General features: G+C 37.3%; 1 protein-coding gene and 1 pseudogene across 2 annotated transcripts; one reads left to right on the top strand and one right to left on the bottom strand.

Moving 5' to 3' along the window:
- Positions 1-1,052: 1,052 nt before the first annotated feature.
- LOC136217472 (pentatricopeptide repeat-containing protein At4g15720-like) lies at positions 1,053-1,805 on the top strand (annotated as a pseudogene).
- Positions 1,806-3,826: 2,021 nt separating this feature from the next.
- On the bottom strand, positions 3,827-12,336 carry LOC136219936 (cysteine-tryptophan domain-containing zinc finger protein 7-like). Of its 2 annotated transcripts, none has more exons than XM_066007535.1 (11): positions 11,746-12,336; positions 11,058-11,130; positions 10,824-10,960; positions 10,366-10,722; positions 8,932-10,277; positions 8,063-8,475; positions 6,034-7,970; positions 5,748-5,902; positions 5,308-5,468; positions 4,773-4,930; positions 3,827-4,543 (listed from the first exon to the last, which is right to left on the bottom strand). In XM_066007535.1, the coding sequence occupies exons 1-11, from the start codon at positions 11,845-11,847 to the stop codon at positions 4,340-4,342; spliced, it is 5,043 nt and encodes a 1,680-aa protein (XP_065863607.1). In that variant the 5' UTR covers positions 11,848-12,336; the 3' UTR covers positions 3,827-4,339. The 2 variants fall into 2 exon arrangements, with proteins under 2 accessions (XP_065863607.1, XP_065863608.1); XM_066007536.1 differs by having other exon boundaries at positions 6,034-7,967.
- Between the last annotated feature and the right edge of the window lie 3,051 nt (positions 12,337-15,387).

The raw sequence follows: 15,387 nt of genomic DNA, 5'->3' as shown, positions 1-15,387 counted from the left end.
TCATTGTTGGCTACGTCCACTCGGGTAATCCCAATTTCACGTTTTCTCTATACAGAACAATGTCGAAGAGTTGGGTTGCACCAAATTTATTCACTTTCGCTACGTTAATCAAGGCATGTTTGATGACTGCAGACCTCAAAACTGAGAAGAAAATCCATACCCATGTTGAGATTTTGGGGTTTCAACACAACCTCGTGTTGTGTTCTTCATTAATTGACATGTACATTAATGATTGTTGCTCCCACAAAGTACGTACTCGGGCAACGATCGTTCGCTACCTTCCAAGAGATGACCGATAAAGGAATTAAACCAAACCATGTAACTTTTATAGGAGTTTTGCATGGAGAAAATTACCCAGAAATTCATATTTTAAAAACAAATTATAACTATGTCAAGTTATAATATTGGATTATATCAAACTAGTAAAATCATTACTTTTAATATATTTTAAGGATTCAATTTATAAATTAGAGGTCTAGAATATATTTTCTAGGGTTTATGATTTATGAATTGGAGTCTAGAATTTTTAAATTATGGTGTAAAAGCATACTATATAGAGAATAATGACATATTAAAAATTAAGTTTGATGTTATGACTTAGTTGTAATTTTGTACTTAATTATGATATTCATGTATTTGACCCTTTTGCATGCTTGTAGCCACTCAAGGCTCATAGATGAAGGACTAAAACATCTGAACTCAATGTTTAGTAGACACAAGTGGCGGAGCCAGGAATTTAAACTTGGGGGAGCTAATTTTAGCCGTGTGGTTGAGGATACATTTTCAAAGTCCAACCCGTTAGGGCTGGGCAAAAAAAAATTTAGCCTCCAACTCGTTAAAATTGTAAAAATGTTATCATTTTTTATAGAAACTAGCATTTAACTAATAGAAAATTAAATATGTTTACTTTTTTTTATGGAACAGACATAATAAAAATGAATTCAAAAATGTTATCCAAATAAAGAGTGTATTTAAAGTAATTAATAATGGTAAAATGTTTTTATAATTATTTAAAAATAAAGTTAAAATAAATAAAAACTTTCTAAAAGAAAATGGAGTTGGAGGGACTTGAACAAGACCTCTCAAATAAGAGTATACATCTTTAACCATCGTATCTACCTTTAAACATTGAAATAATACTACATAGAGTCAATAAATACTAATTTTAGACGGAGCCGGTGGCCATTTAGACATGCTCAATCGAATTGGCCATTTAGACAGGGGTTACAGTTTAGCTAAATCGATTAGTGTCAACCCCAACGAAAGTGCTCTATTTTGGGACACGTTGCTCTCTGCGAGGAGGCTTCAAGGGTGAGTAGATAAACCAGTAAAAGGTGAACCGAATCTAATTAACAAGTAGCAAGTGCATATGTCACATTATCAAACACTTATACATTAGTAGGGGAATGGGATAATGCTCAGACTCTTTGGTCTTAAATAAAGCAAATCAGAGTTCACAAGGAACGCTACAACTGGGTTGAGATTAAGGACTCGACATACGTGTTCTAGGCAGGCGATTTATCGTGTGAACGAGGGGGGAAATGCAAAGTTTGCTTAAGGAATTGGAGAGGAGAATGAAAGAGAAGGGTTATGTTGGAGGAAGCAAGGGTTTGGTGTTTGTTGATGTTGAAGAAAAAGCTAAAGAGGAAATTGTAAGTTTACATAGAACTATTAGAGTGATGAAGAATTTGAGAATGTGCAAAGATTGTCATGAGGCTTTCAAGGTGATTAGTGAGACTGTAGAAAGAGAATTTGTTGTGAGATGAGATGTTAACAGATTTCATCATTTTAAGGATTTTTTATAACTAATATTTTATATTGGAATGAACTGAAATACTTGAGCAATTTATATTGAAATGATTATAATCTCAATAGTTGTGTTGGAATCATGTGTCAAAATTATGGTGAAATTACAGATAAGTTCTATATAGTATTCCACCAACAAGGAAAAGTCTGGATTGATTGACACCTGCAGGATAGACGACAGACCAGGGTACCCACCCAATTCCATGTCCCTTAGGAGGCTTCAACAATAAAAATTGATGGGGAATTTATAAAGAAATTCAAAAATTAGTTATTTGAACCCTAACCTGCTATTGCCATTTAAAAAAAACACTTAGGAAATTATTTTGACGTAGAATAAAAATTAATACTTTTTAATATATTAAGAATTAAATTACCAACATTAGCAAAATAGGTGCTTTCTATGGTTATTTTGTTTTTAACAAAGTACCATTACTTTGTGTGTTTTTACCATTTGATGATGGATTAAAAAATTAATCCAATGGTGAAAACACACAAAATGAGGCTTACTTTGTTAAAAACAAAGTAACCATAGTCTTTACCTAGCAAAACAATAATATTATTATCATGGTTACTTTGTTTTTGACAAAGTAAGCATTACTTTATTTTTTCCGCTATTGGATGGTGATGAACTTTGACAAAGTAAGCTCATCCAATGGTAGGAAAAACAAAGGCTTACTTTGTCAAAAACACATGACAATGAAGTAAATGCTAAAGTTTCATCTCCCATTATGGTAAAACTGGCACGGCCTTCAGTTTTTTTCCAGATTCAACGCTTTCCCCTCACAGGCCACTCGCACCTGCACCAATAGCAATTAATGAAAACAAGATCTCTGCCACAGCTTTTAGATCATTGACTCTCTTTTTTATCATCTCACCATAAATTATTGTCAAATATTTATTTTACCATCATCATTTCGGTAATTTTTTAACCCGATTTTGTTGATTTGGACTTCAATGTTATAGTAATGTAAGTTCAAGGATTTTTATGTCAACAAATGAAGTTTAGGGACCACCAATGTTAATAACATTATAGTTCAAGGGCTGTAAATGTGATTTACCCCAAGTAGTAGAAATACATTTATAGATAAATTGCGGAGACATAAATAAGAGGCAAACAGCAAAAGAAAAAGAAAAAGGGGAAGAGACAATATGTGATTTTTTATGAGGTTTAGCATCATCCAATGGGGAAAGGTGAATAGTAGATTCAATAAAAAGCCTCTTAATTGCTGCCAGTTTTGTTTCTCTTAGTGCATGAATCGTTGGAATCCGACGACTCAAACGATTCACCACTGATTCTTGATGATTTCTGATTCTACCTATAGAATCGGCTCCAAATGGAGCGACTAGACTCGAATTGTACAATTCTAACAACAATGGTTCCCAGTTTCATATTTTTAAAAAAAAAACCCCCAAAGAGCTGTTGTTTAGAAGAACAACTTATTGTTGGGCTAAAAGGAAAAAAAATGTCAAACATAAAGAACCAACATAACACAACAACAAAGCCTTAGTCCCGAAATGCCAAACATAAAGAACCAACATAGCGAAAATAAATTAAAACTCTACCTTTCCACCTTAAGAATTTCTGTACAGAATCAGCTGCTTGTGTTCACTAGGTTGAATATGGAGTTATCCGCAATATCAGTGCCCTCTATCAAATAGAATGAACTGAGATCCCCTACTGTCAATAATGATCAGAAAATCAATAAATGTGCAAGTGCTGTCTATAATGTACTTTGCATTAATATAACTTTTGCATACCTTTCTGCAGTGACTAACAAGCAACTGGAAATTCTCCTCGAAAATGAGCCAGAATCATTCCTCTTCATTTGACAATTGAAGATACAGATACAAAAACTTCAAACTGGAGGAGAAAGAGTTATTATAAAACCTACAGAAGGGTAAAATATCAATCACATTGTAAAAAAAAAATGAAAAAGTTATATATTGCATACCTGCGGATTCAGCTAAAGAAAGTGGCATTAGCTCAACATTTAAAGTTAATAATTAAAGAAACATATGATATCGTCCCCAAAGAATTCCGTTTTCTATTCCATTAATGTTTACATAAATGGTATTCTCTTGATAAAAATTGATCAGTCATCATTGTATTAGTATCCACCTCCTCAAAATGGTTGCCTAATGACTTACATCTCTATATTTGTTTTCTTTCCTCGGGCTCCAAATGATTGGAGCAATAAAAAATCGAAAAAAAAAAAAGAACTGACTTTGACATGTTATCCAAACTGTATTGTCAAATAGGGATTTATCCAGAAAATCTTAAGGACACCCATCCTTTGACTTGAACCATCCTGGAAACTGACTCGATGTTTGGATAATACATTACAAATCAGCAAATCAATCTCACTTTGTACACATGTACACAGGCACAAGCTGTTGGCGAACTGCATCTATGCAGCAGGTTTCCGATTGCATCCTTAAGTGGGTAGCTATTTAGCCTTTCTTTCCCAGATGTGACTTCCCAAATGAAACATAAAAATGCTCAGTATATACAGAGTTGATTCATTCTCTTGCATTAACCAATCCTGCACGCTATGGCCTCAGTTGCCTGCTGAACCAGATGTAAGAGCTCCTCTACATCTTGGAAGCCAAAATCAATGACTTTCTTGACAGATGCAATACAATCTTTATTTTGTGCCTCTTCTAAAGCTACATTAGCAGCTGTATAAGCATTCAGGGATTTCCTTGAAGCCTCCACTGCAGCATCTACATCTTGTGTCTGCAAGAATCAAATAATCATAATTTCACCTCTGCAGTAGCAATACCACAATGTGACTGACTTGGCATAAACATAATGATTGAATTGGATATACCATTCTGCCGAAGCATTTATAATAATCGACTGCTACACAAATATGCAAGAATGAGAAATAGAAAGACCTTGTCAAACAACCAAAATTAACTAAAGGAAAGGTGCAGAGATTACACACTAGAATAAATGAACTTACAAAGTCGAGCACCCGAAGAACGCTTGCGTGGTTCCGTGCAACAATGACGGAATTCCCAGCAATATGAGGTATGGTACCCTTGGAAACAGTAGCCTTCTCAACAATTGCCTGATTATTTAAGTTATCAATGTCTGATGCGGATGATGAAGGTGATTCACCTGTATTAATAACCCAAGACATTGTCATACAATCATATTCTAGCCTGGCCTGTGATTGTGTGAGCAGTCATACAAATAACTATTTCAAATGATAATCTATAAATTTAATTTGCAGAAGAGGTTTTGATGAAAAGGCAGGATCAAAATAAGCCCATGCCAAATAATATTAAATGTATAGTAAGCAAAAATGTTACAACAACAACAACAACAAAACCTTAGTCCCGAAATGATTCGGGGTCGGCTAACATGAACCATAATATAAAACCGTGAAATCAAGTCGTGTTAGCAATATAAGTGGTATTTAGGACTAATTGTAAAATTATAGATAACCCTCCATGATCACATAATTGTATGATTCATGCAATTCATTTTATTACCTTGGGAGAAAGTTTGTAAACATGCTTGCAACTCATTCCGATCTCTGCTTAAGCTAGAATTTTTGCAGTAAACTATCCTCCAATGTGCAACTTCCAAGCATTTATAGGCCAATGCAGCAGTAGCCATTTCGCATCGTCTTTCATATTCCACAGCAGAACATCTGCCGATTACAGAGGTCAAACAGGAGCCAGACACTGGTGGTGTAACATATATCTTGTGCAGTAAAATAAATAATATATAATAGCTTCAAAAGCAAATAGAATTATCTACAGGTACATAAGAAACACATAATACCTTAATCAACAGACATACAAGAAATGCTCAAATCACTACCTATACTTTGATGCACAACACTAACATACATATATAGAATCAGGAGAGGGAGCAACACCAGGAGAGAAGCAGAATTCATCGATATAACTTTGTTATGTTAACTTACTCGCAAAGTTTAGCTGTTATACTGTATGCTTGAATCTGGGTCATCTCCCCCTGTCTGCCAACCTCGTTACTAGTTTCTAGGAGAGAAGCTCCATGAAGAAACTTTCGAGCAGCTTGGAAGTTTGTTTCATTACTTTCAAAACCAAACCCCGAGTTCTGAGAAGTAATCAAACCACAACAAGGGTGAGGAAAACAAGGATATAGCTTCTTTTTCCAATTGATAGTAAACAGATGCATAACAAATCATTAAAGTAAGATTCAAAAATTCAATAGAAAAAATAAGAAACCTTAAGAACATCTGCATAATCTCTCAACTCTTTGGCCTTTTCAAGGATTTCTGTAGCAGTTTGGCTGGAGGCAGGAATTGGAGCATTAATATCTTTGACATTTTTTGCATCAAGCATGATTTGAACGCCATTCATTTTCTCACAACTTCCAGGGTGTAATGATGCCTTTGACACATCATCATTGCCAGGGGCATGAGCAAAATGCCCATCAGATGCTCTTTCCCGTTGAGAACCTTGTGTTGATTGGTGAATACGACTCTCATGTATAGCTTCCGATTCGGCATGTGCAACCAAAGATGAAGTTTCAGGTCTCAACTCTTTTTGTACAGAATACACTTTAGTATCGTTGTCACAACCTGGGACCAGATTCCCCCGAGGACCAGTATCCCGCTTTTTGCTGTCCAGAGAAACCATTTTCTTATTTGTATCATTAGGGTCATGTTTTAGTGGGATCTCCACTCTTCCATCTTTTGAGAACTGACTTTCAGAATTACTCCTGTTGACATGAACCTTCTCATCCTTACAAAACTTACTGCTACGCTTATCAGGAATGCTGTGTTTAGCATTATTCATCCTTTTACGCGGGGGTGCATGAGATCTAAGGTCAACCTCTCCCTCCTTTCCTGTCCTCTTATTGAAGATATCGACTTGGGCATTCCCTGGTTCAGAAAGCTTCTGGTCTCTATCAAAATCAGCGATTGAACTTCTGTTGTTCTCCTTAAATTGTAAAGATGGACCCTTGCCAGATTTGTGTAAGGGCAGCATATTTTCACTAAGATTCTTCTCTACTCTGACCTCATTGTGGCAATTTTTCGTAGCAAATACATCAACTGGGGACTTGTGTTGTTTCATGATCTCACCACGACCATTAAGCAACTGAGAAGAACATTTAGTTTGATGAACTTTGGGTTTAGGATCTCCATCCTGGTAATCTAATGGTAAGACTTTGAATGATTTAGGATGAGGGACACCAGAAAGTTTCTCCATCTTTCCTGTCCCAGATTGATTGATCTGATCATCACCCTTCTGATCCCAGCGTGTCTTTAACACATCAATTACAGGAAAATCACCATTCGTAGCATTATCTTTTCCCAGAATGTCACATCCAGTTGATCCAAGTTTCTCTGAGAAAGGGATCCTCATAGGAGATGAGGAAACGGATTCTACTGGTGAGCCTTTGGCATCATCTAAAGTTGTTTGTGTTTTAAAAGAACCTGAAACCTTTGATGAACTTGAAGTGGCTGTCATTGAAACTTGCGCAAGTCCCGGATATTTTCTGGATGAATCTGTGGCATCCAAATGTTGTTGAGAAGTAAAATTTCCTCTATGTTTCCATGGTCGCTGGTCCTTACGAATACGTCTTTCAGCATTCACTCCATCTACAGCATGATCTTGACTTCCCGATGACAAACTGTGAGCCACCACCTCCTTTTTGTCTAATTTCTCCCTGCTGTTATTCATAATGGAAGCCCCACTTTTTGAAACCTTGAGTTTCTTTACCTTCTTCAATCCCGTCCCGCTACTATCCTCATCATTCCCAGTGCTATCAAGGCCATTCTGATCATCTTGCCACTCTTTCATTTTTCTTTTCTTCAAAGAAATATTCCTTTTATCACTTGTTCCCACATTCAAGGACCCACCACCTGATGAAATCTGAGACTGGTCACACAGCTTCTTCACAGAGACTGGTAATCTTTCCTTTGTATCACATTTAACATCCCCTGAAAAGGAGCACTCATTTGATTTCAGTAAGTCTTTTCCACGTACCTTAATAGACAAACCACTTTTTGAATTGAGACCCATTCTTCCAAGACCCGTATCTGAATTACAATATTTATCGCCATCTGATAAATCTGTTTTGATTTTCTTAATATTCCCATATCCATCGTGATCAGCCAACCGCTTGTTTTTCATCTTTATTTGCTTGGTGTTTCCTGCTGATAAACATTACAAAACAAGCGAACAAATATTAGGTTTGGGTTCTGACAAGTAAATGGAATGTCAGTTAGTTACTAAAATGAACTTTTACCTCCACCAAGTGGATTTCGTTTCACTTCTGGAACCAAGTTCTGTGATTTACTCAAAGTATAAAGACTAGATTTGTTCACTAGATTTGCTTCTGCAGGAGGCTGGTTCATATTGTTCACGCTTCTGCTTTTCAAAGATTCCTGCAAGTGATTATTCAGGGAGTTTGATGACCGCATCATGCCGCTGCTGATACCTGCCTTTGCTATTTCCTTCAAGCCATGTTTCTTCTTTGCCTGTGTAGGCCCTGCAAGGCAATTAAGACTCTGAACGCTGTGATCGACATGTACTCCTGATGTAGTTCTGCTGGTATCATTTTGCAGATTATTTTGACCCGTAGCAAGAGGAACTTGATACAAAGCATTGAGAGCTTTTGTTGTCTCTTCCTCGCTGATGTCGCACCGGTTCTTTCCAGGCCTATATGACAATGCCAAAAAGCTTATGAAACAGCACAAAGACGTCTGTATTGCAGGAGATAGATTCTACACATCCACTTTTCTTTCAAAATATCTTAAATAATTTAATCTCGACTTTTGCCAGCCCTTTTGATCTATTTATAAGAATCCAAGTCAAGCAACAAAGCTTTTCCATCTAAAAGAACATAAACCCAGAAAATCTTACCTTTTCACAAATTTACAAGGTAAGCCTTTTGTCCAACAAATTAACATTTACAAACCTACCCAATTAAGAGGATCTAGACTTAGTTGAATTAATTCAATTAAACAGATACATATTTAAAAAAAGAAAGGAACAAAGTTATTATCTTCTATGGAAGCATTATTATAGACCGAGGAGTTTCAATCGAAAACAATCCACGGTTTATAAAATTGCATCTCATCTTTATACATCAAGAAAAATAATAAAGAAACTTACAGCCAGTTAAGCATACTGCACAGCCACTTCTCTGGGAGGTGCTCAGGCAATGTGCCATAGGGTAACAACCGCCATTTCTGACAACTGTCACAACAGACCCAATTTTCCTCTATAAGTACAGGATTTGGATTTGGAGCTGGTGGTGCCACTTCAGAAGCAAGTGCATTTTGAGCTGGAGAAATGCCTAAATTTGCAACATCCTTGACCGATGAATGTATGAGTTCCTTATCAACTTGTTTACCACTAAATCCTTGCTTCGAATTATCAAAAGATGCATTGTGTACCATCCCAAAACCACCAATGGTAGAATCCTTCCGCTTATTACCAGAAGGTCTCTCCAATGAACGCATTTGACTATCCTTTTTCTCTATTTTGGTATGATTTTTTAGATTCTCTCTAAATTTACTGCTATCTTGAAATCTCAGCTTTTGCATCTTATCTTGACTTTTAGAAACGCCATGAGTAGCCTCTGTCAAATCTCTAGATTCTCGATTGACACCAATCTCCACACTTCCATGAGCAACTGCCTTTTTGCTACCCTTGGAGCTATGCAACTTCTTGCCCTCTGATAATGGCTTTTCCTTAGCAGAAGACATCAAGAATTTATCCTGTACACATGCAGCTTGCTGAACAACCTTCGGTTTTGAAGGAGCAAGTGATCCACTAGGAAGATCTTCAGATGCATCAGACCAAGCTTTGGAAGGAGCAGGAGCTTTACTTTTCTTGGGTTTTTTACTACCCTTAAGGTGAACTGAACCACCATTACTGTAAGGAAGTTCCTGAAGCTCTGGAACCTTTTCAACAGACCCACTCTGAGTCTGAGCAAAACTCTTTTCACTCTTGCCGCTGTCCTGACCAGATCTGGACTCCAAAGAATCTTCCTTTATCAAGTCAGAAGAAAATATTCTACCCCCCACCCCATCCCCCTCCAAAGGAACTTCAGTTGGCCTGCCAGTTATCTTCCGAGTCCCATAACCATTTGCTGTACCCGGAAGAGGCATGTTTTTCAAGTTATTAGATACAACGTTCTTACTCTCTGGGTTCTCATTTTCTAACTTCATCTTGGTTGGAAATGTTGTGTCATTTCCAAAAATAATATCATTCCCGTGATTCACTTCTACTGCCTTTTCCCTCTTCGTTGGAAATTTCGCCCCTTTCTCCTTTGAAAGTTTACCCACTAAAGAAACAGACTCTTTTGCCAACAAGGCAGAATTGGTCTGACCACCCTTGAGGAATGGGACAGGTTTAACATCCATGGAGAATCTCTCCTTTTTCATAAGGCAAAGGAGATTTTCATGAAGAGGTGATACTATGGCACCCCCGGGAACTGGAAAGGAAGTCATTGCCTGTTTCCAACACAAGCATAGAGGGATAATTTTAGTTCATCAATAAGATGCCTGTGAACAAAATGTCAAATAAGCAAAAAAGACTTACCTTAAGAATGCTGGTAGGACATTCATCAGCAGTTTTTTGTGATGGCATTCCACCACTTACCTCAGGACTGTTCCCCAAAGATGAAGATGGAGAGTTATCAAGCCCAAGACCACTATAAATTGCAGCATTTTTTCGTGCTGCACTATCAGGACCCACTTTTATTCGAACCTTTAGTGTTCTTTGATCTGGAAAACAGCCTGATTTGTGTGGATTTTTTGAAAAGCTAGACTCTTGCTTGGCTGAAACATTACCAGATGCCAGCCCTGACTCACGTAACGCATTGGACCTCCCAGAAGAAATTCGAAGCTTTACAGGTGCAGCATCATTCAAGGGAACTTTCAAACTCTGGGAGACACCCTGTATGGTAACATAACCCACAGTGCTGAGGTAAAATAGAATTTCCCAAGCTATCACCTATTTACCAAATCATCAAAATACGAGGAAAAGTTTCCATCTACCTCCACAGGTAAATTGTTAGGAGATCTTTGTGTGCTACAATTTCTTTGTGGAGTCTTTGGATGAGACGAAAGAGAGTTTCTTGGAGGAGATCGTGCATAGGTAGGCAAAAATGAGCCATAACCACCATATTTAGGCCCTGAAAGAAAAAATGTTCACCCATCATTATCAATATATAAAAATATTCCACACTTAGTTCTATGGATCTTGAACAACTTCCATTTGTAGTTACTTACCCAAATTCTCTGCAGAACAACTACCCGCAAAATCCTTTTGAAAATGGCCCAAGAAAGTTTGAATCTTCTCATCCTTTAGCAAAATAAAGAAACTTTGATTAACTTGATTAAGAAGAAGCATGTAACATACCATATGATAAGTAATACATGAAACATATGACAAGTGCAGACGTTATTCAAATGGACAAAGAGCGCCTCTCATTTTAAAAGGTTAATTAAATCAATTGCAACAAAATCTAGTAATCCACAAAGAATTTAGTTAAGAATAATAACTCAAGTATAACTTCTATTCAAATGATTGTATATCTCGAGTACAACTTTTTAACAAACTTAATTAAATAGTCATTCTCCAAGTTCTTCGTAGCATTTCCCTCCCATTAACAATATGAAAAACTTAGCTTGACAATCATCCTTTCCTAAGTTTATGTTTTCCTTAAAACTGACAAATTATTCAGTATAAACAACAGAATCAATACTTTAAGTCATAAACCAATGCATTTGCATATTAAACACATTAATTACTCAAGTGCTCAACCAAAGAACAATTATCTGTTGAAAATACAAAGGTAAGTTTAAAATGATATTGTCATAATAGTTATTTCCTGGTTCAAGTTATAAAGTTGAGCACAATCACCATTGAAAAACCTAGATACATTACTTTAACAACATCATGAAAATGAGCTCTTACAATGTAAGATAGAGCAATATCAGGGTCCATATTGTTGTTGGAGCAGCCACCACCGTTATACTGGAAAGCCTCCCCTTCCTCAGGCTCAGGATTCTCATCCATCTCCAGACCTCCCAAAGAAAACCCTAACCCTAAAAACTTAAGCCTAACCCCAAAACCCTATGGTATGTTCTCTAAAGTCTAGCATCACTTAAACTTCCCCCAACAGTAATTAGAAAAATAAAATGAAAACCGAAAAAACTCTTCAACCCTCAAAAGACCCACCAAAAACGCAGGAACCAATTCCTATCGGACCGAATTCGACCCGGGCACAGAACAAACGCCCATTGATTGGGGTTGTCGAAACCAAGCAAAACTTGGTGAATTAACGATTGATTCTCCACGGGAACTCGCGATCGGGCTCCGGAGAACCAAAAGTTGGGAGGTCGATTTGTAAATCAATCGCTGGTTAACTCTGCCTCGCGAGGGCAACGAAGGTTATACGGATTCTACGAATTTAAACTTGTCTCTCTGTTTGTTTTTTGATCGATGTGTGCCGCAATAGAAAGATCAAAATCAAAGCTTTGTGTTTCAGTTTTTCGCAATTTTTTATTTCTGTAATTGTATTGTTTTCAAAGTCTTAAATGTGGGTTTTTACTAATTTATTATTAAAATAATTTGAGGTTTCAATTATTTCCATTTTTGGAACAATACAGGCTCAAAGGCCTAATTAAATCCCTAATCTATATTTCTAAAATCATCAACTTAGTATTCCATTTATATTTTGAAAGTGGGTTAGTTTACTAATTTTGATGGCGTGCAACGGTAGATGTTGTTGTCGTGTGATCTCTAGTTCGAGTTTTAGGAGCGGTCCCTTACCAAAAAATTAGTAAGGGAAGGCTTGTCCTTAGTACACTCTTGTGGTGGGACTCCTCTTCGAACCCTCTTAGCAAGGACGCGTAGTGCACCAGACCGCTTCTTTTATCAGATTGCTAATTTTCTAATATTACTAATTAAATCCAAAGTGTATGTTAAAACAGTTAATTAAAGCCCTTATTAATTCGTTTTTTTATATATATTTTTAGTTCACTTTACTAATATTTTCAACTTTCAGTTATTTTATATGATATTTTCAGTTAGCAGTCCAATTTTAGTAATCGGAAAACTCTTACCGAAATATATATTATATAAACATATAAAAAAAATTGGTATAATATATTAATTTTGTTTCAGTTTAACCGGATTTTTTTTACTAAAACCGAATCCATAACTGAAGTTTAAGATATCATAAAGTACTGATGAAAACCGAACTGAAAATATAAGTTAACCTAACTAAATTTTATTTTAATTATATAATGGATTCAATTGACGGTTTCAATATACGTTAAGAATCTAATTGATGACTTTAGAAAATTAAGGGTCTAATTGATTTTAAAGTGTAAATTGAGGACCTAATTGATAATTTTATAGGGTTATGAACCAATTGAATTTAAAATGAAGGGGAATGTTTGTTTAGGTAAAATTACATTATGGAATCCGAATGAATATAAAATTCCAATTCTAAATTAAAATTAACAATGACATGTGAATGCAATTTATGGTAATCAATTTAATTTCCAGGAATCAAATTAAAATTTCCTTTAATTCTCCTATAACCATTACTTTTTTTTTTTTTTTTTGGTAGAAAAGGAAAAAAAAAATGAATAACAACAAACTACCCAGGAATTAGCCTAGGGAAGCTAACCTCAATCCTATCTTCTAAGAGAAGATGAGAGATGAAACTAGGGGAAATAGGAAGGGTAGTAACGCCTAACGTCCCTTCATGGCCCGCCGCCGCCAAGCGATCAGCAACACGATTCTGCTCTCTAAAAATGTGTCTGAACTCTACGAACTCAAAGGAGGAGCAAAGCCTTATAATAGCTTTGATGAGGTTGCGACTGTTAAGACCCATAGAATGATTCTCAGAAATCATTTTGATTGCTTCCAAATTATCAGACTCCACAGATAGCCTCTTAACACCCAGCCTTGTAGCAAGATTGATTCCAGTAAGAATAGCCCAGAGCTCCGCAGAAAAGGAAGAACCCAACCCTAAATTCTGGGAGAACCCAGAAAGCCAGACGCCCCCTACATCTCTAAGCACACCTCCAGCCGCAATCTTACCGTTACTGAGGCAGGAACCATCAGTATTCAGCTTCACAACCCCCTCTCTTGGCCTGCTCCATCCCACGAGATGGACATCACAACACTGAGAGGCTCTGGCAAGGGACTCTCCTTTGAAACTATCGATAATAGAGAAAAGTTTTTTCGAGAAGAAATCAGCTAAGTTTGTCATAAAAACAGTTTTATCTCCAAAAATCTCCTCGTTTCTCCATTTCCAAACTTGGTGACAGATAATAGCAAAGAAAATGTCACCATGCTCCATGTATGGAAGCAACTTTCCTCTAACACCATCAGAGAACCAGTCGACCTCAGAATGTGCCATGAAGGAAGAGAAAATATGGTGTGGGAGAATTTTCCTCCAAACCTCTTTACTATTAGAGCAATCTCTAAGAGCATGGCACAAAGTCTCAACATGGCCTCTGCATCTACTGCAAGCTCCAGAATCAGCCAAGTGCCTTCTGTGCCTATCCGAATTAGTAAGAAGCCTGTCCTTAACGCCCAGCCACAGGAAACTCCTAATACGGAAAGGAACTTTAAGGGTCCAAATCGACTTCCACACATCCGAGGGAGGATCAGATCTAAAGAGAGAGAAAGCTTCAAAGGCCGATTTGCAAGAATAAACTCCATTGTTAGTCAGCGCCCAACAGTGCCTATCCAAGTCTTCCTCTTGATTACTCACCTTCACTCCCCGCATTCTAAGGAGAGTCTCAAGGCTAAAGAAAGTATCAAACTTTGACCAGATCCAGTCCCCTTCCGAGTCAACCACATCGGCAATCCTCCAGTTGCGTATATCACTAGGCGGGGGGGAAGAACACACCTCAATTAACGGTTTATCCCCAATCCAGTTATCAAACCAGAAACTAATGGACTTACCATTCCCCACCTCCAGGCCAACTCCCGAGCAGAACTCATCAAACACAGCACTAAGTCCTTTCCAGAGGAAGGAACAATTAGCAACTCTCTCTTTCGGGCCCCCGAAGATTTTATCTTTCCGATACTTACCACAAAGGAGGCGAACCCAAAGAGAGGAGGGGTTTTGCCACATACGCCAAAGGAGTTTCATTAATAAAACTTTATTATTGTCCTTTGCTTTCCTAATACCCAGACCCCCAGAATCTTTAGGCTGGCAAACCTCACTCCAAGGCACAAGATGGATCTTCCTGCCCTCCGCAGCTTCCCCCCACAGGAACCTACGGTTAATCTTGTCAAGATCATTAAGCACAGGATCCGGAAGCTTATAAGCCTGCATGATGTGATTGGGAGCAGCACAATTAATAGATTGAATTAACGTGAGGCGGCCAGCGAGAGACAGAGTCTTGGCTTTCCAAGTGGCACACTTCGAATTAGCTTTATCCAAAGTCTCTTTGAAGGAGCCTTTAGACACACGCTCACTATGGAGGGGAACGCCCAGATACTTCCCAAGAGAATCAGTAAGAGGAATACCTGAGAGATCACTTAATCTCTTACAGACTCTCTGATTCATATTCTTAGAGCACATCATCC

Source organism: Euphorbia lathyris, chromosome 2 (genome assembly GCF_963576675.1).
Source record: "Euphorbia lathyris chromosome 2, ddEupLath1.1, whole genome shotgun sequence".
In the NCBI taxonomy this organism is placed as follows: Eukaryota; Viridiplantae; Streptophyta; class Magnoliopsida; order Malpighiales; family Euphorbiaceae; genus Euphorbia; species Euphorbia lathyris.
The sequence above is the reverse complement of the archived record's forward strand: the minus strand, read 5'-3'. Positions and strand labels throughout refer to the sequence as shown.